This window comes from Crocuta crocuta, unplaced genomic scaffold, assembly GCF_008692635.1.
Source record: "Crocuta crocuta isolate KB4526 unplaced genomic scaffold, BGI_CrCroc_1.0 scaffold179, whole genome shotgun sequence".
NCBI classification, from domain to species: Eukaryota; Metazoa; Chordata; class Mammalia; order Carnivora; family Hyaenidae; genus Crocuta; species Crocuta crocuta.
Window position 1 is genome coordinate 1,484,176 of NW_027551568.1, and position 25,298 is coordinate 1,509,473.

A 25,298-nucleotide genomic window follows, 5' to 3' on the forward strand; every position below is an offset into this window, starting at 1 on the left:
GGAGGGGGGTAGGTCAGCACTGGACTGGCAGACAGCACAGGGGTGAGGCGGGGATGAGCAGAGGCCCAGCTGAGTGCCTCCCCCCCCTCCCCCCGAGGGAAAGGGGGAAAGCAGGGTCTGGGGGCCTGGATCCCACCCATGTCCCTGCCTGGAAGGTGGCAGTGTGGCCAAGTGCCGGAACGCCTTGAACTTGCTCTCCTGGTTAGTAGGTTCCTGGGCTCAGGAAACACTTTTTATTTTAATATTTAAAAAAAATTTTTTTTAATGTTTTTATTTATTTTTGAGAGAGAGAGTGCTGGAGAGCACAAGTGGGGGAGGGGCAGAGAGAGGGAGACACAGAATCCGAAGCAGCTCCAGGCTCTGAGCCGTCAGCACAGAGCCCGATGCTACTTTAATATTTTTTAAGTGCCTCATTTTTTGGCATCAAAGATCCACAGCTCGTGGATGAATTCAAAAGGTTCAAGTTCTTGCATAGATATCAGATATGGCAAAAATTACATCTAAATTATGTTTTATATATGAAGACAGTACCATTTAAAAAAAATTTTAATGTTTATTTATTTTTGAGACAGAGAGAGACAGAGTGTGAGCAGGGGAGGGTCAGAGAGAGAGGGAGACACAGAATCGGAAGCAGCTCCAGGCTCCGAGCCGTCAGCACAGAGCCCGACGTGGGGCTCGAACTCATGAACTGCGAGGTCAAGACCTGAGCTGAAGTCGGATGTTGAACCGACTGAGCCACCCAGGCGCCCCAAAACAGTGTCATTTTTATATAAAAATTTAAAAGCTTTTATAGAATGGTAGTTCATTATAACGTAGTCCTGGACCTGGCTTTTTTTCACTCAAAGTGCCATGAGGAAAGTTCCACGTTCTTGCCTTAGAACCGAAAGCATCCCATTGCCTGGCCGGGACCGGATCCTCGCAACCATCCCCGCCTATGGGCCTGTAGACTGTTTCCAGTCTTTTAGGACCGGAACCACCCTGGGACGGGCCAGTCTGCTTGTCCCTCTGCACCTGTGAAGGCGCACCTCGGGTCAAGCCCCAGAAAATGCAGCTTCTCTGCGGAAGGGAACCGGCCCCCGTGGTTTGCGTTGATGTTGCCAGTTGACCGTCGGGGGGGACCTACATACAGACGCTCTCTCTGGCTGGTCGGGAGCCCTCTGGCGCCCTGCTCACATATTGTGCTGGCAACTGTTTTCATCCCTGCCGATCAAATAGGTGGGAAAAGGCGCTCGGCGCACATGACCAACATTGATCTTACTGCCCGAAGTTTGAAGCAATATGTATTTCTGTCTCTGAATGATCCGCTTGGACCTGCATCTGTTAGGAAACAGGGTTTGGCAATCCAGTGGTAATCCAGAAAAGCACTGGCTTAAAGAAATTGAAGGTATCTTCGCTCACATAAGCCGCAGTCTGCATCCAGGCAGTCGAGGTGGGTCCAGGGGCTCCATGGTGCCATTAGAAATGTATTTTCCCAACCCCCTGCTTGGCCATCCTTAGAATGTACCTTCGTCTTGTAGTCACAAAATGGCTGCTGTGCCTCGGGCATTGCATCCATATCCCAGGTGAGAAGAGGAGAAAGGCAAACAGCCTAAAGGTACGTGCCAGGTGACTCTGCCTGACTTTCTACGAGCTTTCTTGGAGGCCGCACCTGGAAATTTGCCATTAGCTCTCATTGATTAAAGCCATCTGCTACCTGGCTCCATCCGCAGGGGACTGGAAAACATTTTAGCTGAGCACACCGCCGTCCACAATGAGATAGCATTTTTCTGTGGGGCAGGAAAAAGGGGAGAAGGGATTATTTAGACACCCAGCAGCCTGTTTTCTTTGTCTGCTCTTCTAACGACTTCAGCCAGTGTGTCCCTGACCAGCAGGAGCCTCTAGACGTTGTGACATGACTTACACGTTCTGCGTTGTGACCGAATCCGCCCCCAGGCCCCTCTCCGGCCCCGGCCCGGTCTAGCTCTGCCCTAACTCTGCGGCAGACAGGCTGGGTGCGGGTGCGCGGGCAGGAGTCAGCGAGTGACAAGGAGCGCCCCCTCCCAGGCCCGTCCTCCGAGGGCCTGCTGCGCCCCCTGGGGGCTGGCGGGGGGTGTAGACTCCAGGACCCGGAACGGGACCAACAGCCAACATGGTACCGCACTCAGCGGACCTTGGGGTCTGTGACGATTAGGGGTCAGCTCGGGAACTGGGTCCCTCTCCCGGCGCTCGCCCCGCGCCCTGCCGCCTCCTGGAGAAAGCCTGGCCAGAAGGACTTGGTCGCCGCCCCAGGCCTCAGTCTCCCCACTGTGACCAGCTGGGTTGACCTTCCCTGGTGGCAAAGACCCGGCCCTGGGCCCAGGTGTCATTTGCTGCTCGGCGTCCTGCGGGACCCCTGGGCCCCACGCAGCCCGGCCTGACCTGCGTGCCCGGGGACGGCTGGCTCGGGGCTTGCAGCCGCAGGCCCAGGGCTCTGACCTTATTGAAAACACAGACTCCCACTTGCCAAACGCAGCCGCAGCCGTAATTAGTGAGAAGCGGAGTCACTGTTGTCCGAGCCTCCGAAGCGGGAGAGCCTGGCATCCTGCACAGTCACGCAGCCCCGGCTCCAGCCCTGCTGACTCACTGCTTCCTGACCCGCCTGCTCAGGCGCCCGGGCCTCTGACAGAGTGTACCCGGTGCGGGCACAGCCCAGGGTCAGCGGGACACGAGGCCAGAGCTGGCCCTGGAGGGAGACCCCACTCTGTGCCTCACCTGCACCGGGCGGTGTCCCTGGGTCCCCACAGCTGCCCGCGGAGGCAGGGCGTTCTGTCCCCTCCCCGGGGCGCCAGCGTAAGCTTGTAGCGGGGACGGGAATCCCCGCCTGTGCGTCGCGCTGGGCGAGAGCGCCAGGCGGTGTCTGACCGCAGGGTGGTCAGGACGCCTCCTGGGTCAGGGGGCGTCTGAGCAAAGACCCGGTGGGAGTGAAGGAGCAAGTGTGCAGGGAAGGGCGTTGCAGGCGGAGTGAACAGCTAGCACGGAGGCCCTGAGGGGGCATCCTACGCGCCAGAGAAGCAGAGGGAGGCCAGCGTGGCTGGAGTGCAGACAGGGCTGGGTGAGGGTCAGAGGGAGCCGGACCGGTCCACACAGGGTCTCACTGGCCAGTGTAAGGACTCCTTCTGGAAGGCCCTAAAGAACAGACGTGATCTGATTCCCATTTTAAAAGAACGATTTGGGGGCGCCTGGATGGCTCAGTCGGTTAAGCGTCCGACTTTTGCTTGGGTCATGGTCTCGCGGTTCATGGGTTCGAGCCCCGCGTTGGGCTCTGTGCTGACTGCCAGCTCAGAGCCTGGAACCTGTTTCAGTCTGTGACTCCCTCTCTCTCTGACCCTCCCCTGCTCACGCTGTCTCTCTCTCTCTCTCCTAGAAATAAATAAAACATTAAATCAAAAAAAGAGGAGAAGCCAGAGGGGGAAGGGCTCCCCCAGCCCGCCGGCGCCGGCGAGACAGAGGCAACGGGAGGCGCCAAAGACTTCCTGGGGCTGTGCTGAGGCGGGAGGTCAGGCAAAGCCCAGAGGCCAGACCTCCAGGGAGGGGGAGGGACAGGGGCAGACAGAGCTTTCTGGAGTCCGGGGAGGGCGGCCGGGGACGCACGGTTGGAAGGGCACGTTTTCCGCCATGCGGCATGTGGTGCCCCAGGGGTGAGCGCAGACCTTGAGGAGCCTGGGCTGGAGACCCTCCCGCCCCCATGCCAGTAGGAGAGCATTAGCATCGGAGCCCAGTCCTGGCACTGGAGGGGGCAAGGGGAAGGGATTTAGTACAGCGGGCTGTGCTCAGAGCCGTGGGGAGGGCTTCAGAACCCCACCCCTGCGGGGGCGGGAGGGGCGTCGTCCCCCCTGCCCTCCGTCTCTCCTGTAAGGGCATCTCGTTAGCACAACCCAACTGTGCCAGAGCCCACAGAACACGGGTCTCCGGCTTCCAGCCCCCGTGGGTCAGGGGCACCTCGGGAAGGACACGGAATGGCACCGTCTGCCGAGACAGCGTCCAGCCCCGCACGTGTGGGGACCGAGGCTCTCCGCGGTCCTGGGGCTTGTCCAGGACCCCTCCGGTCATTTTCTTGAGTGAAAATAAGAGAGGGGCACCTGGGTGGCTTGGTTGTTGAGCATCTGACTTCAGCTCAGGTAATAATCTCGCGGGTCTGTGGGTTCGAGCCCCGTGTCGGGCTCTGTGCTGACAGCTCGGAGCCTGGAGCTGCTTCGGATTCTGTGTCTCCCTCTCTCCCTGACCCTCCCCTCCTTGCACTCAGCCTCTCTCTCTCTGTCTTAAAAATAAATAAACATAAAAAAAGAAGATAAATATAACTAAATGTCCAGTAAATACATGAAAATTTCACTGATAATAAAAAATTCAAAAAAAAAATAAGATGCCAAAATTTATCTAACAGATTGGCAAAAAAATTTTTGTTTTAATGACACTACTGGTGAGTGTGTTTTGCCGTGCGGGTCGAGGCCTGCAGCTCAGTTTCATGCACGTTAACCATCCTGTCCCCTGGAGGTCATGCGGGACTGGCTCTAGCGGCCACCTTGCTCCCTGCGGGGGACAGAGCATCTGACCCATGGCTCCCGGCCACTGACACTCAGGCTGTTACCACTTCCTTTGCCCTGAACTCTTTATCTTTTCAGAAAGAATGAATACATTTTTGGGCATAAATACATTACACATACACTGCAGAGGCCTCTAGGCGTTACATACAGTATAGTATTTGCAAAATCTATGCACCAAAATTGATACGGCAGTTTTAATACGATGTATATGAAATAAGTCTAAAATTCACATTACAGCATAGCTGGTCTCTGTGCTGAGCATGGAGCCTGCTTGGGACTCTCTCTCTCTCTCTCTCTCTCTCTCTCTCCTCCCCCTCTTGTGCTCTCTCTCTAAAATAAAATCGAAATAAAAAAAAATAAAATTTACAATGCAGGAAGACACGCAGTGATCCCCCCCACCCCCGAAGTTGAAAAGCTTGGAGTGTGTGCCCAACAGCGTGGGAAGCCGCGCAGGGCTGACGCTCAGAGGCACTCGGCGCCCGGCTCCGTGTCAGCGAGAGGACTGAGCCCCGCGGCCAGAGACGCTGCCAGCATTCCAAGCTGACTAAGAGCAAGGCAGACGATATGAAAAAAAAAGATCTTTTTTTTAAATGTTTTCTTCTTAAATGCCCTGAACCTCTTTCCTGCATGCGGCTCTTTCCTGTATTTTGGATGGTTTCCTTACATTCCCAGAAGTGTACTTACTGGATTAAAGGTGCGGGAAGTAAAAGGTACTTGAAACACATTTCCAGATCGCTCTCAGGAAGGACCCGACGGCCCCGGCCCCGAGATGCTCTTTTCCACTCCTCTTGTTCTCAGAAGCTTCCTCACTGTTTTTGCATCAGTAACGTGTGAGAACCCAGTTGCCCGAGGGCTGATTGGGGGGCCGAGGGCTGATTGGGGGGCTGTCAGTCTCCCAGCACAGGCCCGTGGAGAGAGCGCAGCCCCTCCCTTACTGGTAATTCCTGTCCGACTTGCATGTTTCTCTTACCATTTTTTTTGAGGAGGGGAGGATTATTTTTTTTAAATAATCCATTTGGAAACCTTTATGGGAGCTTGCTCTGTTTTCCTCTTATTGTGGTAAAACACACGTGACACGTGACCTAACGTTTCCCGTCCTGACCACTGTGAAGTGCACAGCTCAGTGGCATTAAGGACGTTCACGCAATCGTGCAGCCGTCCCCACCCTCCGCCCCGGCACTTTCTCGTCCTCCCCGGCAGAAACCGGCCCCGTGACACCCTAACTGCCCCCCACCCCCACTCCGGCCCCGGCTCGCACCACCCTCCTCTCTGCCCTGGGCATCGGTCTCCTCCAGGGACCTCATACAAATGAAATCACACACTTTTAATGCCTGTTTATTTCTTTCCGTGTTTATTCCTATCTTTGCCCCCGGCCCCTGGTCACTACCCAGGAGCACGGGAGGGACCACATCCTGGGGCCGGCCCTCTGGGTCAGGGGGCCGGCACGCCTGACAGCTTGGGGAGGGGTGCGCTGGCCGAGCGCTTCCCCAGCACGTGGGGGGGGCGCCTGGCCCGCAGCCCCCACCCCACTCCCGGCCGTTTCTCTTCTAGACCCTGAGCCCCCAGAAGCGAGCGTTCATTCTGGAGGTGCTGTCTGGGTGCCTCGAGTACCGGAGGCTGCTGGCCGTGGTGGTGGACGCCTTCTACGCGCGGGCTGGCTGCCTCTGCCCCCATGCCGACTACAGCCTCTTTGAGGGTAGGTGTCCCGTGCACGAGGGCACAGACCCACAGCAGTGGCGATGACCTAGTGAAGCAGCTGCAGGCAGTGCTCCTGAGGCTCGTGCTGGACGCCAGCCCCTGGCGCTTCTGCAGCGCGCGTGCTTTCCGGGGTCTCACCCGGCCCCTCACTCATCAGATCCTTGAGTGACTGGACCAGGGTCTGCCTTGCAGACAAGGAAACAGACCCCAGGCTCCCTGAAGGCCGGCCTGGGGGAGATGACGGACCTTTATCATCTGCCAAGTTCCTGGCCCCCCCACCCCCGAGGATGTAGGGCAGGGCCAGCCTTGTGGCCGCAGTGTGGACTGTCCAGCAGGGGGTTAAATGTGAGATGTCTCTGCCTGGCTTCCTGCAGGCCCCGCACGGCCACCAGCTTCCGAGGTGAACGTTGCGGGCAGGCTGGTCAGAGTCTCCGGGTGGGCGTGCTGGTTCAGCCCCAGAGCCCGCGCTGGGCCTCGGAGCCCCTGGTCAGGAGGAGCCATGGGGACGGCAGGGTGCAGGGGGGCTGAGGCTGGGGCCCGGTGCCAGGCCGGGTGCCCGCGCCCCCGACGCTCAGCCAGGTGTCACGGCCAGCAGCGCATCACCGGCCTGCCCGGGGGCCTCACCCACCCAGGTGTCCACGTCCCGCTTGGCTTGAGGCCCCCCGTCTCCCAGAATTAACTAACTGAAATCCAAAGTGATTGTCCTGTTGCCCAGGGAACTTTTGGAACTTCTGAGCACGCGCCACACGTGAGCGTATGTGGAAGTCGGTGCTTTGACAGACCCCCTGACGCTCACTGTGTGAGCTGTCACCAGACTCGCCCGTCATCTCGTCGTTTCCACGCGGCGCCAGGGGGAGCTCCCGCCTGTGCACCTCCCCTGCTGGCGCTGTCCCGGTCGGGCCTCTGGCGGATCCCCCGAGATGGAGTGCGAGGGGGCGCAGGGGGACGCCCTGGGGCCGGCCCCAACTCACCGGCCCCGTTTCCTCAGTGATCTGCTACCTGGCCACCTTCCAGCTGGAGGAACTGGGCTTTCAGCTCTTCTGTGACATCGTCAGGTCGCAGCCCGTGGACAAGATGCGCAAGGTGAGCCCTACGTGTCCTTCCTAAACGCAAGGGCGAAGGTGGGTCCCACCCAGCCGCCCTCTCACCTTTCTGGCTCATTGCAACGGAAGAGACTCTGGGGCTTGCTGTGTGCTTGTGACAAGCAGGTGCCCTCAGATCTGCAGAGGGCTGCCTCTGTCCCCGGGGGGGCAGGGGGGGGACTGACTCCCGTCACTCAGGTCCTGGTGGGTGGGGAGTCTGGGCCGGAACCTTCCCTTCTCTCTCGTGACCAAGCTCCCCCCTCCCTCCGAGAGAGGCAGTGCTTGAGGGCTGGGGGCCAGGCAAGGGGGCGGGTCCGAGTATGGGCGCCCAGCCTCCTGCCCGGCCACGGCCCCTTCTGTGGCCTGAGCCTGAGGCCCACCGTTCTTCAGTGGCCAGCCCCCACAGAACACCTGCCGTGGGCCAGGCATCGTCTGTGAGCAGTTCTTGCTTCATCCTCACAATGATGCAGGGAGGTGGCCCCACGAGGCACTCATCCCACAGTTGAGGGACCTGAGGCACAGAGAGGCTGGGTGACTTACCCAACACCACACAGCAGATGAGCAGCAGAGCCCGTTCTTGGACCAGGGTTTTAACCACTGCCTTGCTCCTCCTCACTGGGCTCGGGGGCCGTCACCAGACCAGGGCAGTGACTCCTGGGGACAAGCGGGGACATCACTCCGGGGGCCTCTCCAGGGGAAGCAGCAGCCCCTGCAGACGGTTCAGGGGGAGCGGGGGTGGAAGCGGGGGACGGACGCCCACTAGGACCACAGCCCCGAGATGCAGCACCGGAGACGCACGCAGCACCGGAGACGTGCTCAGCACCGGCCGCATAACGGGAGAGAGAAAGTGCCTGCCCAAGGCCGTGGTTTGTGTTTAATGATGAGATTTCCTATCTACATGTAAATGAGCAATTCACAGGGATAAATATTTGCATAATTATCTTAAAGTCTTCATCTTTCTATGAAAAAGAAGCAAAATTGCAGGCATTTTCTGAGAGCCGTCAGCAGGCGCCCAGGGCCGCTTCCGGGGCTCAGGGGGCCGGTGCTCAGCTCATGCTCTGCTGTCAGAGTCGTGGGATTCTGAAAGATTGTTGAACAAGGGGGCCTGTGTGTCACTTTGCACTGGGTCCCGCAGGGCAGGAGCTGGCCCTGGACCAACCTTCGTCTGAAGAACCCGGAGGGGGTGATGCGGAACCCTCCCCCCCCAGGGCTGCCCCCCCCCCATGCAGACCTGGGACAGGTACACAGAGAGCTGGTCACACATGGCCAGCCCAGTGCCCCCAGTGCAGGTGGCTGGGCATTTACCTCCCTGGAGATTTTCTGGAAGAGATTCGTGGAAACTGCCCACGCCAACTCCCACGGGAGCTGGGGAGCTGCAGGGGTGGGCGGCACCCTGCGCAGGGCCTTCTCGCCTCTGCCCATGCCCCCTGTCCCATTGGGCCCACCCGCCTCCAGCCTCTAGAGGAGAGGTCAGCCTGGGCCTCGAAGACAGGGCACAAGCTGTTGGGGACAGGATGGCTGCCCTGGGGCCTCTCTGGGCAGCAGGGAGGAGGTGGTGATGAGCTCAGCGTGCCCAGGCTGGTTCTCAGGCAGCCTCTGCCGGGGCCTCCGCAGGACGCGGAGCTGGATGTGGCTGCAGCTGGCCTGTCACCTGGGGCAGGTGGCCATCCTGCTGGCTCCAAGGACCCCCACTTACATGCAGGAACCCTCCAGAGGGCCAGAGAGCCCAGCCCAGAGCCCTGCCCCCATACCCCGCGACAATGGCCACCTGATTCTGGAGAGCCCTCCCCAGGGGTGTGAGCAGGGGTGTGTCCCGTGGGGACAGCACACCCACTGAGATGCTGAGCGGGAGGGCAGGATGGAGCATCAGGGAGCACCAGCCAGGAGCCCAGGGGCAAGAGGTGTCCCCAGTGCCAGACAGCAGGAAGCCCACGGCCCCTCAGGCAGCGATGCAATGGGGAGGGCAGGAGAGAGGTGACTGGGGGGGAGGGGCGGTTCCTGGGGAAGCAGCAGCAGCAGCCAGGGTCCTGTCCTTGCGTTCGGCTCCCCCACTGCCTGTTCACGGCGTCTGCAGGGACCCCGGGCATCGCGCCCACCCATGAGCAGGCAGCAGTTAACACCGACTGCAGCCACCTCCACCTGGGAGCCCCGAGAGTCAGGCTTCTCCAGCTCTGTGGGCCCAGATCTGTGGACGGTGCTGGGGTGGAGCCCAGAGGCCCAGAGCGAGGACCCACCTGCTGACTCACGACTCCCTCCCCAGTAAACGCCTGCTCCCCAAGGCTCACAGCTCAAAGGTGTGCTTTTGGGGACCCAGAGGGAGCATCATGTTTCCTGTGTCCACACAAAGCTCTTCTGGGGGTTCCAGCGCGTGGCCTCCACTAGCCGCCGGTTTCCCGGGAGCCTGGTTGGAATGGTCTGCAGTGGTGCCCTCGACTAGACAAGGCCCTGCAGACCGGAGCGTGGCTTCGGCTGGGTGGACACCTCTCCAGAGCGGCACCGCCACAGGCCCAGGCGTGGCTGCCCCTCAGACGAGGGTGGGGGCCTGAGCTTCCGTCCTGGGCCCACAACCACCTAGCCGACTGCCTGCCCACTCTGTAGAAGCACGCCCCCCCCCCCCAAGACAGCCGGCCTCCGTGAAAAGCTAAACTGTACCGTGTCTTCTAGAACCAAATCTGTTAGACTTGAGGGCCAGGACTAGAAAACAGCCTGCAGGGGCCCACGGCCGCTGGGAAGCTCCTGCTGCGTGGGGTCCAGGCCATCCCAAGGGCACACCAGGCCCCGCCCGGGAATGACATCCTCAGTCCCCTTGAGGGACTGAGTGGGCAGGTCACTCCGGGGGCCCACCCACTGGCGCTGTCCTGGGCAAGCAAGGGCAAGTGGCAGAAAATGGTGCACCTCCATTCTAGGAATTCTGGAGCCCATGGGTGGGGGTAGGGGAGGCAGGCCACCGTCCATCTGTCCTCACCAGGAACTCTCCAGAAGTGGGGTGTGGGCCTTCCAGGTCCTGGGCAGGTGACTCAAGCAGAGGATCCCACCGGCAGGGACGTGCCCCAGGACTGGAGCGGGCTGCCCTGAACACCCAGAGGCCGTGAGCAGAAGCCAGCATGGCGAGGGGCAGCCCCCCAGCACAGGCACCCCAGCCCAGCATGGGGGCAGGCCAGCGGGGCTCGGGCTCCCCTCTCTGATCTGGGGAGGGAGGGTCTGTCCCGAGGGGCCTCCTGCCCTGGACCAGCCCCCCCTCAATGGTTCCTGCTTCTCCCTCAGTTCCTGGGATTCTTCTTCAACCCCATAAACCTGTGCTCGTGGATCAAGGATGAGTGGAGTCTCATCTACGAGATAGCCCATGTGCGAGAGAACTGGATCGACCCCCTGATGAGGTGGGCCAGGCCGGGGCCCCCCTGCACCCCACTCCCCGAAGCCCCCCCTTGTCCCTGCGCCCCATAACAGGCTCGGCCAAACGCCGGCTTCACCGGTGCAGGCCGGGACCCACGGGCAGAAGGACCAGCGCAGTGGCCCAGCGCTGCCCGTGGCCTCCACACGGGGCTGCTGGGGTCAGGGTGAAGTTGGCCCTGTCGCTTCCCGTCTGATAGGGCTGGGGGAGCCGCCTTGTCTTCCTGGGGACGGACAGACTGTTCTGGCACAAGCAGACCTTTTCAGGTACCCGCTGTGTGCAGAGACCCAGAGGCTGGGGGGAGCCCCTCTGTGGGAGACAAAACCGTGGCCCTGGGGTCTCGGCGTGGCCCTGGAGCTGCCCCTTCCCCCAGAGAAAGCCCCCAGGCCCAGCCAGGCTGGACTCACTGCCCGTCCACGGGGCTACCTGGGGGTTCAGCCTGGTTCCAGGGTGCCCCCCACCCCCCTCAGCACTGCCACATGCAGCCCCATACCAGACCCGCCCTGTCCCGCCTCCGCCTCCGGAAACCTCACTCACTGTCGGCCCTCGGAAGTGCCCTTCCTCCCTCTGGTGGCCCTGGTCCTCGAGCTTGGGGCGGGAGCTATACAAACCATGCTGTCTGTCCTCAGGGGAGCCCCGCTGGCCAGGCTGGTGATGGGGATGGGCCCGCATGGGCTGTGGGGCACAGACCCCTGCTCCAGGGCCCCCCACACCAGGCTCCACCCTGCTCCTGTAGCCCCTTCCCCAGCTGTCGCCAACGGTGCAGCTCCAGAACATTCCAGGCATCTCCAGCTTCTCCCGACCTCCTTCCCCGGGGCCCAGATGAGCTCCACGCCCCTCCTGCTGCTCCTCCTCAGGCCCCTGGATCCCCGCAGCCGGGGCCTCTCTGTCTCTGTCCTCCCAGCCCCCCACGCAGCCCCCCATGTGCCGGCCTCGGTTCCTCGCCCCTCTGTGTGACTCGGGGTGCGGCTGGTACAGTGCCCGGGGCGTAGCCGGCCTCAGGGGAGGGCAGCTATTGGTTCTGTCATCTCCCCGCACCCTGGGGCAGACCCAAGGTGTCTCGGGTCCCTTGGCTCCCGAGGGCTGTGCCCTAGTTGACCTTAGGAAGTGGCCCCAAGTGGCTGCTCCCACCTTTGCCTTCAAGATGGCAGCCGGAGGTCCAGGAGCTGATCAACCAGCTAGAGGAAGTGTTGGCCCATCAGCCCACTCCTTCCAAGACCAAGGCCAAGGTCACAGAGCCCAAGGAGTTCAAACTGACCGTCCCCAGGCCCCGCGCCATTCCAGTGCCTGAGCCAATCCCCAGCGTGGCCAAGTCGAAACCAGTAAGTGCGGACATTTGCACATTTGCAGTGAGCACGGCCCGTCCAGGCTGGGAGAGTGGAGTCTGTGAGCCAGAGGCAGGCTGGGCTCTTCCCGGGTGCACTGGACCAGACTAGGAGCCTTCGGTGACCCCACGTCTCTGTGGGGAAGCCCAGCTGACCTGGGCCTGCCCAGAGAATTCCTGTGCTCCACATGCCAAGGCCTGGGCAGCAGAGATGAAGTGAGGCTGTGGGGCCACGGCGCTCAGACCTGCCCAGACCTGGTATCTGGAGTGTGCTTGTAACCTGCTGCATCGAGGTCTCCCTCCCTATTAAACAGCACACCTGTAGATCGCAATATGCTCTCTGTGCTATTCAGGCCACGGGCAGGTGATAGTGTCTGTGTGACCCCATCATGTCGACCTGTCCCCACCCCAGGGCCTTTGCACACCTGTCCCATCTGCCTAGAGCCTCTTCCTCTCCTTCTCCCTCTCTCTCTCCCCACCTTGCTGACTTCCCCTGCCAGTCCGGTTGCTTTGTATTTCAAGTAACAGAGAAAAGCAGCTCAATCTGGTATAGACCATAGAGGACTAGCTGACTCTTGGCTGAGTAGGACAGGCCTTGGGCATAGTTTGATCAGACTTCTAGCTGTGCTTCTGTGGGTCACCGTTATCTTTGGGCAAACTTCCCTCATTGTAGCAAACGACCCAGGCCTTCCCCGTACTCGAAACCATCCAGGGCATGAGGGCACATCTGGGGCCGAGAATTCTCAGGCCGCCTGCCTCCCTTGAGCGGATCGCCATGACAGGGATGCGATGTTCTGGCTGATCGTGGTCTCTACCCCACGCGCCTGGGGTGGGGCCAGCTTGGTTTCCTCACAGTCTGGTTTCCTCACAGAGTTAAGGACCTCATGGAGGGGAAGGGAGCGGAGCCGGGAGGCCCCAGGTCCCAGCCCACCCCCACCACCTTCAGCCTCATTGCAACCTCTCTGCCCAGAGAGACTTTCCACGAGCCCGTCGCCTGTAGCAGGTCCCTCGAGTACCCCACGCTCCTCAGACACACCGGGCACCGGGCAAGGAGTTAGGGTCTGGAGCTCAGGCGTTTCCAGGCTGTCCCTGCCCACCCCCATGGACGCTGCTCCCTCCAGGCTGCGGACGGTCCCCGTGACTGGGCCCTGTGGATGGCTCTCAGGCCACCCCGGTCTCTGCAGTCGTCATGCCGTGGCCCCTCCCCCTCCCTGGCACTCACTTTTCTGGGTGACACTTGCCCGGCCTCACTGGCCCCTCCACGCCTCCCCTCTCGTGCCCTGCCTGCTCGGCGGTCCTCTGCCTGTTCCCCAGTGCCTGCCGGGCCTGGACCCCCTGCTTGGCCACCTTCCTTCTTGCCGCTGGCCTGACGTCCTTCCTTTCCCTCCCCTGGATGATCACCGGCACCCAGGGGGTCCCGGTCAGAGCTCAGCAGCCTCCCTCCCAGCCCTGCTTCTGCTGGCACGGGCACCACCCTCTCTTCACCCACGTCCCTCTGGCTGCCAGCCTGGCCTCCCACACACCCCAGAAACCATAGCCCTGACCCCAGGCTGTGCCTCGGGCCACCCCCCCCCCCCCTGAGCCCCAAANGGTGCGGAGGAAGAGCGGGGAAGCTGGTGTGTGCCTTTGGGGCCCAAGGACACTGGGCGGTGCCCGCGGGGCCAGAGCCATGTGCTGCCGCTTGCAGGAGCTGCTGCTCAGGGCGAACATCGAGGAGATGCGGTGCGCGGTGCCCAGGTCCCGGGGGGAGCCCCTGACGCAGGTAACGCCAGCCCTCCTTGCCCTGCGTGGCCTCTCACAGCACGGGAAGGTCCCTCCCTGTGCCCCTTCTTCAGCCTGTCGGGTCTCAGCTCCCCAAGCCGAGCTGAGCACAGCCTGGGGGGGCAGGTGCAGACGCACCCCCAAATCCACGCGGGCACGCGTCTGCATCCCTCTCTCCGGGTGTTCCCAGATTCCCATAGTGAGCACTTACTGTTTCCATAAGAAAAAAACAAAAAAGCCCAGGTAAGTCTGTCAATAAGGAAAAGGTAAAGGACGCAGGACAAGGAAGCCCCGTTGGTGATGGAGCTCCGTCCCGAGGAGCTGGGCCTGCCCTGCCCTCCCCACCGTGGGCCCCCCAGCGGTGCCCTGGCCCCCACAAGCAGCTGGGGCAGGCGGAGCGGCGCCCAGGGGGTGGCGGCTGTGCTGACTGAGTTCCAAGGGGTGCGGTGGGCCCACCGCTCCGCACTCGGGCTGTGGGAGCACCCCAGGGCAGCAGCGGGCAGAGAGCGTCTTGGGTAGCGGCCAGGAAAGGTCGTGGAAGCCAGCGCCAGGGAGCCACCGTGGGGACAGGGCCTGAGCCCGGAGGTTCAAGCGCCCCTGACTGGGAGCTGTCGTCCCCCGGCCTGGCAGGCTGACACCCGGAAAGGCTGGGGAGGGCACGGGAGACACAGGTGTGTCCCGGGACCCCTGAGCGGGGGGTGGCGGGGAACACACGGGTGAGGACAGGGGAGCGCGCGGGCCCTCCCGGGGGTGCTGGGCCCTCCGTTCCCCCAGGGTGCGTCCAAGGGCACCCAGTGGGCACAGGCGCCCGGCCTGATTCCCGCAGGGCTCCCAGAAGCAGCAGCAGCTCCGGCTCATGCCCCGAATCCTTAGGACTCCGAAGCTGACCTTCTACAAGGTGAGGGGTGCTCCTGACCGGCCAGGGTGGGCACGGGGTGCCCGTTCTAGTCCCCTCTCCCTGGACCCTCGCCTCCTGGCCAGGTCTGTGCCCAGAGGATCAGGTGGCCAGAGCTGGCAGCCCTGAGGAAGGCCCCACCCTCGGGTCAGAGGGGCAAGTGTGGGCGGCAGGAGGCACCTGCTGGCCCGACCCTCCCGCACCAGCCACGGGACTGCAGCCGGCCCCTCCCCTCCCCTGCAGACCAGCAACGTCCCCGTGAAGCTCAACACGGCCGCCATCCTACGGGAAGGGTCTTTATACCAGCGGCAGGTGGAGAAAGAGCTGGAGAGGTGGGAGGCAGCTCCTCAGCCCCCTTCAGAGGAGGGGGTGCAGGGACTGCTCTTCTGGGAGAGGAGGGGTTTCCAGCAGGGGGAAGGCGGGGCCTGCTGTGAGGTTCACGGCTGCTTCCAAGAAAGACCATGCGCTCAGTGAGGGAAACTGGGCAGAAGGAGGCTTAGCAGAAAGCTGGCCCAGCCCAAACCTCTCCCAGGGTCACCTTCCCTTCAGACCCCCCTGAGGCCCCCGCCGACCACCAGCACCGCGGCCCCTGTGCTTACCCCATGAGTTGTGCTGTGGGTGGGAGTGTGGGTGGCCGACCGGATGGATGAGAGGATGGACAGGTGGACAGACGGGTGGGTAGACGAACGGGTGGCCGAAGGGTGGAGACACGGGCCAAGGCCAGGTGGGTGGTGGGTGGCGAGCGGGTGCTATGGCCCACGTAGGGCGAATAGCTCCCCGCGCCCGTGAGGCCAGCACCCCCAGGGAACCTGTGCACCCCCACCCCCGTGGCCAGCAAGGCCCCCACTCTTGCCCCCTCTCCCAGGGTGGATAAGCTTGTGGATGGGGCCGGGGACTTCTCCGAGTTCCTCGAGTGGCAGAGGAAGGTGCGGGCGGAGGACCGGGCAGAGCAGCTGGCCGTGGGCGAGTGCCGCCGGCTGCAGGGGAAACTCAGCCACGAGGAGGCCATCCTGGCCCGGCGGCACCTGGCGCAGGGCAACAAGGAGAAGGCCGACCAGAAGAAGGAGGAGGTGACGCAGCCTCGCGGGGGCAGCCGGGACGCGGGGCGGGGCGGGGGGCNTCTGGCCAGCACTTCTGGTCCAGACTGCGCCCCCCCCCACGAGCAGGGGCAGTGGGCCCACACGTCCACACACGAAGGAGGATGTGAGGGTGGCAGAAACTTCTGGAAAGCCGACACATTTGCGTACGGGGTCCTCTCCCATAGGGGTTCTGCTGGCATCTTCAGCAGCTCTGGTCTCAGTCCTGGCTCTGCCTCCTCCTGGGACAGGAGGCCTGGGCGGGGGCCCCCATTGCATCTCCCTGAAAGTCTGTTCCTTGCAGGGGCCCCCACGTGGCCTGGGCTCCACAGGCCTGACTTGAGCTCTGCTGTCCCCAGACGTGTGCCCCTAGGGCCCTGCGGTCAGGGACGGGGGGGGCGGCGGGGGGAGGACGTGCTCAAAGTTCGCTCGAATGCCCTTTGGAGAACTTGTTTGTGTCTGTTTGAATTTGATGTTAGGGTTTGCTTGTCCTTCCTTTTTATTTTTTTACAAATAGGAAGTCAAAGCGATCTGAAAAGTAGAGAAGTGTCACTTCTCGTGAGCTCCTTGCCATCTTCCCACCTCAGTTCTTACTGTCATTAATCTCTGGATCATCTTTCCTTCTAAGCAAGCGCGTACACATCCTTCCGCACTCCCTCTTCCCTCACATAAAATGCCTGCTTATCTGCGATGGGAAACGCTGGGCTAGTTTTCCATGTTTGTGGAGAGAGGTTTTCAAGGAAGCTTCTAGAGGGGACATCGCTAAGCCCCAAAGTGACTGAGAGCGGGGCTTGGTCCTCGCTGTTCAGGCACGTGGTGTCATCACCTTCCTCGGGGGAGCGGGCGGGGGTGGAGCCCCAGGACCGCGGGCAGAGTGTGCCGTGCTGACTTCAGAAATGTTTGCTCATCTGGCAGGTGCCAAACAGCACCTCAGTGCGGTGCTGATTGCACTTCATTGATTATGTGTGAATTTGAGCGTGTCGCCATGTGTTTAGGCGCCGTCCCTGTATCTTTCCCTGTGAACGACCTCTTCATGGCTGTTCTCCCTGTTCTCGCGGCTCTACTGCGGCACGATTGACGAGTGAAGCTTGTGTCTGTTGAAGGTCCGTGACAGGGCGCTCGGCACACACGGAGCTAATTGCCGCCTCCGTCCCCTCCGAGGCCATCTCCTCCGCCTGTGGCTGGAACACGGGAGATCTCTCTTAGCAAATTTCACGTACACGTTGTTATGAACTGCAGTCACCGCCCTGTCCTTTAGGTCTCCGGAACGTGCCCATCGTCTAACAGACTTCGCGCACTTGGACCATGCCCGAGGCTCTGGCCTCTCGTAAGATTCCACACGGCAACTGTCCTTCTGTGCCTCGCTTATCTCACTTGGCATTATATGTTCCTGGTTTATCCATGTTTTTGCAAATGGCAGGAATTTCCCTCTCTTTTAAGGCTACAGAGTATTCTCATAGTCCTCTGTGAAGGGACACTTAGGTTGTTGCCATGTCTTGGCTATTGTGAACACTGCTGCAGTGAACATGGGGGTGCAGACATCTCCTCAAAGGAGTGATTTAATTTCCTTTGAATCTATACCAGAAGTGGGATTGCTTCTGGGTTCTTATTTTATTTTATTTTATTTTTTAATGTTTTATTTATTCCTGAGAGAGAGAGAGACAGCGTGAGCAGGGGAGGGGCAGAGAGCAAGGGAGATACAGAATCAGAAGCAGGCTCCAGGCTCTGAGCTGTCGGCACACAGCCCGATACGGGGCTCGAACCCACGAATGGTGAGATCATGACCTGAGCCAAAGTCAGATGCTTAACCGACTGAGCCACCCAGATGCTGCTGGGTTCTAATTTTAAAACCAGCAGTTCCGGGGGCGCCTGTCTGGCTTAGCCGGTAGAGCATATGACTCTTGATTTGAAGGTCCTGAGTTTGAGACCCACATTGGCTGCAGAGATTACTTTTAAAAAACTGGTAATTCTATTTTTAATTTTTTTGAGGAAAAAAATTAAAATACTGTTTTCCACAATGACTGCACCAATTTACATTCCCACCAACAGCACACAGGATTCCCTTTTCTCCACATCCTTGCCAGTATTTGTTATCTTTTGACTTTTTTATGATGGCCATCCCAACGGGGGTGAGGTGATATCTCATTATGATTTTGATTTCCATTTCCCTGTTAATGAGTGGTGATGAGCATCTTTTCCTGTGTCTGTCGGCTATTTGTTTATCTTGGGGAAATGTCTGTTCAGATTCTTTGCCCATTTCTTAGTCAGGTTGGCTTTTTTTTTTTTTTTACTATTAAGTTGTATGAGTACCTTATATTTTTTGGATATTAACCTCTTATCAGATATATGGTTTTCAAATGTTTTCTTCCATTCCATAGGTTGCCTTTTCATTTTGTTGGTTGTTTCCTTTACTGTGCAGAAACCTTTTTGTTTGATGTGGTCCCAGTAGTTCATTTTTGCTCTTGTTGCCTGTGCTTTTGATGTCAAAAAAAAAAAAAAAAAAAAATCATGACCAAAGCCAATATGAGGGAGTTTTTCTCCTGTTTTCTTCTAGGAGTTTGTGATTTCAGGTCTTGTGTTTAAATCTTTAATCCACTTTGAGTTGTTCTGTGTGTGTGATGTAAGGTGAGGGTCCAATTTAATTCTTGTGTGTGTGAATGTTTGTTGAAGACACGGTCCTTTCCCTGCCAAGTGGTCTCGGTGCCTTCGCCAAAGATCACTTGAACATTTTCTAACGAGCTGTTAGCCTTCATTTCTTTGGTTTTTAAGAGTTCTTTACATATTACGGGCAGTAACTTTTCATGATATAATGCAGATATTTTCTTCCAATCTGTCATTTGACTTTGCTTGTGTGTTTCACCATGCAAATTTATCGATCTTTCCTTTTATCATGTCTGGACTTTGAAGAGTGCGGAGGAAGTTTTCCCCAAACTCGTGTTATAGAGCAATTTGGCTCGGTGTCCTCTTGTGTTTATATTTCATTTTTACACCTGGGTCTCTAATCCACTCGAAGGTTAATCTCATACATGGTCTGGGGTCTGGACCCCCCTCCATGGCCATCCAGCTGAGGCTTGCAATCCGTGAATGCAGTATGTCTCTCCATTTACTTAAATCTTTTATTTCTTTCATCTGTGTTGTATAGCTTTTAGCATCCAAGTCCTGGACATGTTCTGTTAGATTTGTGCCTAAGTGTTTCTTTAATTTTTTTTTTCTGAGTCATTTAAGTGGTGTTATATTTTTAATTCTGGCGTCTGTGTATCTGATGCTAGTATATTAAAACATAATTGACTTTTGTGTATTGATCTTATATCTTGTGACCTTGCTGAACCACCTTAAAATTTTTCTAGGACAAACAAGGCGTTTTGTCATAGATTCCTTGTGATTTTCTATGAAGACAATCATGTCATCTGTAAAGAATAGTTTATTTCTTAATCTCTGACCTACGTTCCTATCATTTGCTCCCCTAGCCTACTGCACTGGCTAGAACTTTCCAGTACTGTGTTGAATAAGAAAGAGCATACAAGGGCGCCTGGGTGGCTTAGTAGGTTATGCCTCTGACTCTGCCTCAGGTTATGAGCTCACGGTTTGTGGGTTTGAGTCCTGCGTCGGGCTCTGTGCTGACAGCTTCCAATCTACTGTCCCATCCCAACCCCCTGCCCTTTGCACGTCTCTGGGGAACGGAGGAGGTGGGTACATAAAGACACTGGCAAGGCCTGAGGTGGCAGAGCTGGTCCAGGCAGATGGCACTCACAGTGCAGTCTGTCCCCCCCAAGCCTCAGCCTTCTCCTTGGTCCTGTGCTGCCCCCACATCTGCCGCCCTCCCACCCCCATCCTGTGCACATTTACAGAGAGCCAGGAGACACTGCCTCTTCCCCTCCCTCCCTGTTTGTGTGTCCCCACTGTCCCCAAGCTGTGTCTGTGCTGTTCCCAAGGTGTGGTTGGGCAGGGGCCCTGGGATCTAGCAGGGCAGGCCTCCTCCGCCCACGATGGTTTGTGGTTTGTTCTTTCTTTGCCCGTAATCAACTCACTTGAAATAAGGCCCCTTGCAGATTCTAGCCGCCTACCTCTTTTCGCCTCATATTTCCACATAAGCATCTTCCCACTTATTACCAAGTTTTCAAAAGTACTTTTAACGATACACTTTTTACTTCAGAACAGTTTAAAGAGTTCTAGAAAAGTTGCAAAGATGGTGCAGAGTTCCCATATCCTCCCACACAGCCGCCTCTGCTGGTGACGCCTCCCGTCCCTGTCCCCACGCTAGCTTTGAACGGCCGCCACAGGGAGGCACCGCAGACCTGACCACAGTTGCGGAGGCCCCAGGTCCAAGGTCAAGGACGGCGTGAACTGGGCCATGCTCTCTGCTAAGCTCCCTGGGGAGGATCCTTCCTTGCCTCTTCCGGCCTCCTCCGGTGCCCCCAGGAATTCCTGGTCTGTGGCAGCCCCACCCCCGTCTCCGCCTCCGTGCTCACATGGCCATGCATCCACGTCTCTCTGTGTCCCTCTCCTCTTCTTATAGGCCCTTGTCATTGGATTTAGGGCCCGCTGTAAACCCAGGGTGACTTCATCCTGAGATCCTCACCTAACTGGATGTGAGATCACATCCTGAGGTTCCAGGTGGACGTGAATTTGGGGGAAGCACAAACCCAGTACACCGTGGTTTATCGGTCACAGAGTCACGTGACTCTTACCTGAACTCCACACTTTGCTTAGATTTCATCACATTTTCTCCCCACAAAGGCCCTCTTCCTGTTCCCGGACACCACATCACGTTTAACGGTCATGCTTCAGACTCTTCTTAGCTGTAGCAGTTTCTCAGACTTTCCTGGTTTTTGATGACCTTGACAGTTTCAAGGAGAGCGGGTCAGGTATCCTATCGGATGCCCCTAAGCTGGGACATGTCTGATGTTCCCCTCATGGTTAGATTGGGGTTGTGGGTTTGGGGGGAGGACCATCACAGCCTGTCAAAGGCACCTGCTGTCAACCAGCTCTTTATTGTGATGTTGACCTTGACCCCCTGGCCAAGGTCGTGCCTGCCAGGTTTCTCCACTGCAGTTATCTCCCCCTTTCCACATAGCGCCCTGTGGAAGGGGCTCTCTAGGGAAAGCCCACAGCCAGGAGGGGGCGACACTGAGAATTCTGCTGCACAGGGGACTTCTCCCCCACTTTCTTATTCATTCCATCACCTCTTTCAGTGTGGACTCATATATTTATTTTACACCTTGTGTTATCAAAAGCGTTACTTTGTGGCAAGCTTTGGCCTTTGGGGCCCCTTCAGGGTGACCTCCTGTGTCCGTCTGCCTGCCCTCTGTCCTTCCTTACTTTGGGACACAAGAAAATGCACCAGGCTCACCTGCTGTTTTCCCTGTCCCAGCCCTAAGATAAGCGCTTTCCCCGAGGGCCCTGGTTCCCTTTCTTAGAACCTTGGACAAAACTATGAATCAAAAGGGATGGTTGAGAGGCATTTTTGATACACGCCGCAAATTGTTTTACAAAAGGATTGCTTCGTGCCCAGTGTCTAAAGCTGAAGTCCACGCTACCTGCACGCTGATTCTCCACTTACAGTGCAGCCGAAGATGAGCCCAGGTCACACAGGCTGCCAGGGGCAGGAAGGTCCATCGCTCCTGGCCCCCCGGGGCCGGCGACAGGAGGCGTAAATCCCACACTGTGCATTGCAGTAGCTGGAGGATGAACACTGTTTTTATGAATTGTTCACGGTAGCGCCAGACTGGAAGCAATCTGCATGTCCATCCACAGCAGAACGGATGAAAACATGTGATATATTCCCCAAAACACACAGCCACAAAAATAAGCCACCTACAGCCCAGGCGATAGTGAGTATGAAGCTAACGAAGGCAGCGGGGAGCCACAGAGGCACGACGCAAGCAGACCCACCGGAGGGGTCCAGTCACATGTGACAAAGCGGCAAAGCCACAGCTGGTCCCGTTGTTTAAGACTCGGACCTGAAACAGCAAGAGAAAGAAGAGAGTGGGGTGACCAGCAGGACGTGCCTGGGGGCTCATGTGACAGGGACCCTGAGGCTGCCCAGGGGCCTGGCACATCCTGGGCTCCACGTGGCTTCAAAGCATTGAGCACCCTCCTCTCTCAACTGGAGTCCAGGGGTGGGTGGGCTTCGGGCAGACCCAATGGCTCGGACTTGACTTCCCCAGGACCACACGCAGGAAGGGGGGACATGGGGTGGAGATTCCCCAGTGGGCCTGACCTCCGGGGCCCCCGGAGCTGCTGAGCTCCATCTGCGCTCCAGGGTGATGAGNAGGAGGAAAGGTCCCTGAAGGAGCAGGTGCAGCAGGTGGTGGAGGTGCAGAGGAACGTGAAGGCGGCGCAGATGAAGCTCCTGAGAGGCCGGCAGCAGATAGGTACGGCGCGGGGCCGGCCCTGCTCCCCCAGCGCGGGTCCCGGGCCGCCTCCTGCCCCAAGTGGCCGCTGTGGTCGCCGAGAGCCCAGGGCCCACGAGGGAAGGCTGGGCTTGGGCAGGCCACCCTGTGACCCCTCAGCACCCCGCTTGGCCCTCAAGTTCAGGAGGTGATGGAGGAGAGCCGGGAGCTGCTGCAGCGCAGCGCAGAGGCAGCCAAGGAGGAGCAGAGGCGGCGCTGCGAGCTCATCGCGCAGCTGCGCGCCCTGGAGACGCAGCCCGTGCGCAAGGGCAAGCTTGTGGACCTGACCCAGGTGAGGACGCGGCCCGACCTGGGAAGCCTCCGCACGTCTTGCTGCGTCTGGGGTTGCCAGGGGAGGCTGTGTTCAGAATGCCCAGCGGGGCCACAGGAGGTCTGGCCCCCGGCCGAGAGCCAGCTGCACAAGTGGCGAGCCCGCTGTGGACGCCACGCCTGCCCTGCGGGAGGCCTGGGATTGGCCCAGGGTTCGTGGTCACGTCAGGGTGACCACGTGAGCTCTGGGGGCAGGAGGCCAGGGCCCCTGGGAGTGGGCCAGGTAGGCTTCATGTTAAAGGAGGTCCGGGACCCCCAGGCCCGGGTGGAAAGAGCAGTGTAGGGAGGGCGCAGGTGCACACAGGCTGGGTGAGAGGAGGGCCCCGGGGCCTGGAGGCCCGTGTGAGCAGCACCCTGGGAGGCCAGGCTGGCATCCGGTGAGGCGGGAGCAGGCCTGCAGGGCCCCGGGAGCTGGTGTGGGAGCCTGGCCGGATCCCAGGGAAGGCGGGGAGTCCGCAGGGCATTCTGCACAGGCCCCCCGGGGTCCTGGCTTGGGGAGACAGTGCTGAGCAACATGTGGGCCCCACCTCAGGGCACCCAGCTGAGATGTGCGGTCACCGGAGGGGGACAGAGGCTGGAGAGGCCGAATGGCAGGCACCTTGCACAGGTGCTGCCAAGGCGGGGGAAGGCGGGGCCCAGGGGCCAGACCGCTGGAACCTGGGGGAAGGGCGCCCGCCTTGGCGCCGCGGACAGGTCAGGGCCCCGCAGAAAGCGGTGCCGGCTGGCGTGGGCCTGACGCCCGGCTGCGGGCCTCCCCGTCACCCTGCAGACCCCTGGGTATGGCCTGGAAGGGGAGATGTCCGTGGTGGAGCTTCGTGAGCGGCTGGCCCTGCGCAAGGAGAGCCAGAGGCGCGAGGAAGAAGAGAAGAGAGACCAGATCATCCAGGGCAAGCGCGCCCGAAGCCAGGGACTGCAGAACGTGGTGGAGCAGATCTCGCTGTGCCGCGCGGCCATGGGCAGATCCGCCGCCCTGAGGTGGGTACCGGTGGCCCCCGGGGAGCAGGTGACTTAGGCAGGAGCAGGGAGCGAGCCTGCCTTTGCGACCTCCTGGGTGGGTTCTACGTGCAACAACACTCTGCCCTTCTGCCCAGGCCGTTCCCTTGCCGTAACTTCTCCCACCTCTACTATTCTGTTCGATAATCTTCAGACATACAAACACGGCAACAAAAATCATGCAACAATGGCCTGGATGCAAAATGATGGCACGTAGCTCGTGAGCATGACCTTTGCTGTGTGTTTCATCTAGCTAGCTACTTCCTCTGTCCCTGCAAAACTATCCGGAAGGAGTTGCAGGCATCAGGCACTTGACTCCTAAACACTCTGGTGTGTGTCTTCTGAAAAAAGACATTGTCCTACGTAACCACAGCACACTGACACAACTAGAAAATTAACAAAAATTCCCATGATCTCAATATCCTGTCCGTATTCATGTTTCTCTAGTGTCCCAAGACTGTTCACTATGATTTTTTAATTTTTTTAAGTTTATTTATTTTGAGAGAGAGAGAGTGCATGTGAGAGTAGAGTAGAGGCAGAGAGGGGAGAGAGAATCCCAAGCAGGCTCCACACTGTCACCAGGCCTGACATGGGGCTCGAACTCACGATGCAGATCATGACCAGAGCCAAACCCAAGAGTCAGACGCTTAACCCACTGAGCCACCCAGGTGCCTGTTCACGATAACTTTTAAAAGATTGTTTGCTATAACTGTTTGTTTTTTTTCTTTTTCAACCAGAACCTGGCTGAAACCTAGCATTCGATTGTCAAGCATCTCAGCTTGACTTCCCTCTCTTAATGGAGAGCGTGTGCACGCATGCCCCTTTTGTTTCTAGAACACTGTGGTGACTTGTCTGGCCCGTGTGTCTGTCCCGTGGCCAACCTTGGGCAGGCACAGGTTGGTGTCACCTGCCCCAGCCAGGCTGGCCTCTGGGCCTTGGCCTGATGCCCTAGGGAGGCAAGGCCGCCCCAGGGAAGAAGGCACCCAACCTGTCATAGCATAGCCGGGGCCAGGGCCTCACACACAGAGCTCCGGAAAGAAGTGTATAGCTGGGGTGGGGGTGGGGTGGGAGAGCGAGGTGGACAAGCAAGGAGAGTCACAAGATTCACCGCTTTTGGGGTGCCTGGGTGGCCACTCAGCAGGTCCCTAGGATGCCGTGTGTCCGGGACACCCGCCACTTCCAGCTGCTAGACTCAGCCTGACAGGCCCCACACACCGTCCGGTTGGCCCCCGGGAGCCTCCCAGGGTCCAAACCCACGAGCGCAGCTCCTGGAGCTCTGCGGGCGGCCAGGCTCCTGGCAGTAACCCGCCGGGACCGTTCACCGGACGCCCTGCCTGGAGCCGGCGAGCAGGGATGGCCGCTGAGGGAACGGCACCCGCACGTGCCCTAATGCTGTGGGGTCCCCTAAACCAAAGCCACGGGGGAACAATCTGTATCATCAGGTCTCACTTTGGAAGAAAAACTGATCTAGAATGATAGAGATTTGGAAAGATCATAGCAGCGGCTGCCTCTGGGCAGGAGAGTGGCAGGGAGAGCGCCAGGTGGGCTCCGCATACCTACGGAGCCAAAATCCCTGGGATACATTTTTAAAACGTCAGGTACGGAGGCAGGAAGGCGGAGGCGCTGGGGGGACGTCACCGCAGAGGCCCTTGGAGAGCCTCTCCCCCCTGCACCTCCAACACTGTCACCACCCAGGTGGGAGGAGAAGAAGGCCGGGGGCGCGCCGCCGGCGCCCCCCCAGGACGAGCGCGTGCTCGAGCTGCGGCGCCAGGTGGAGGAGGAGGCGGCCGAGCGTCT

At 59.1% G+C, this 25,298-nt stretch overlaps 1 protein-coding gene across 1 annotated transcript in view; it reads left to right on the forward strand.

Moving 5' to 3' along the window:
* Positions 1-25,298, forward strand: part of CFAP99 (cilia and flagella associated protein 99) — a 30,914-nt gene that overhangs the window by 3,471 nt on the left and 2,145 nt on the right. Inside the window, exons 2-14 of the mRNA XM_077750589.1 lie at positions 6,111-6,255; positions 7,246-7,340; positions 10,604-10,716; positions 11,875-12,052; positions 13,742-13,816; positions 14,642-14,713; positions 14,954-15,042; positions 15,576-15,793; positions 19,954-19,982; positions 22,061-22,160; positions 22,319-22,470; positions 23,278-23,483; positions 25,197-25,294. Of these exons, the coding sequence (XP_077606715.1) occupies positions 6,111-6,255; positions 7,246-7,340; positions 10,604-10,716; positions 11,875-12,052; positions 13,742-13,816; positions 14,642-14,713; positions 14,954-15,042; positions 15,576-15,793; positions 19,954-19,982; positions 22,061-22,160; positions 22,319-22,470; positions 23,278-23,483; positions 25,197-25,294 (1,570 nt within the window). The remainder of the gene's footprint in view (positions 1-6,110; positions 6,256-7,245; positions 7,341-10,603; positions 10,717-11,874; positions 12,053-13,741; positions 13,817-14,641; positions 14,714-14,953; positions 15,043-15,575; positions 15,794-19,953; positions 19,983-22,060; positions 22,161-22,318; positions 22,471-23,277; positions 23,484-25,196; positions 25,295-25,298) is intronic.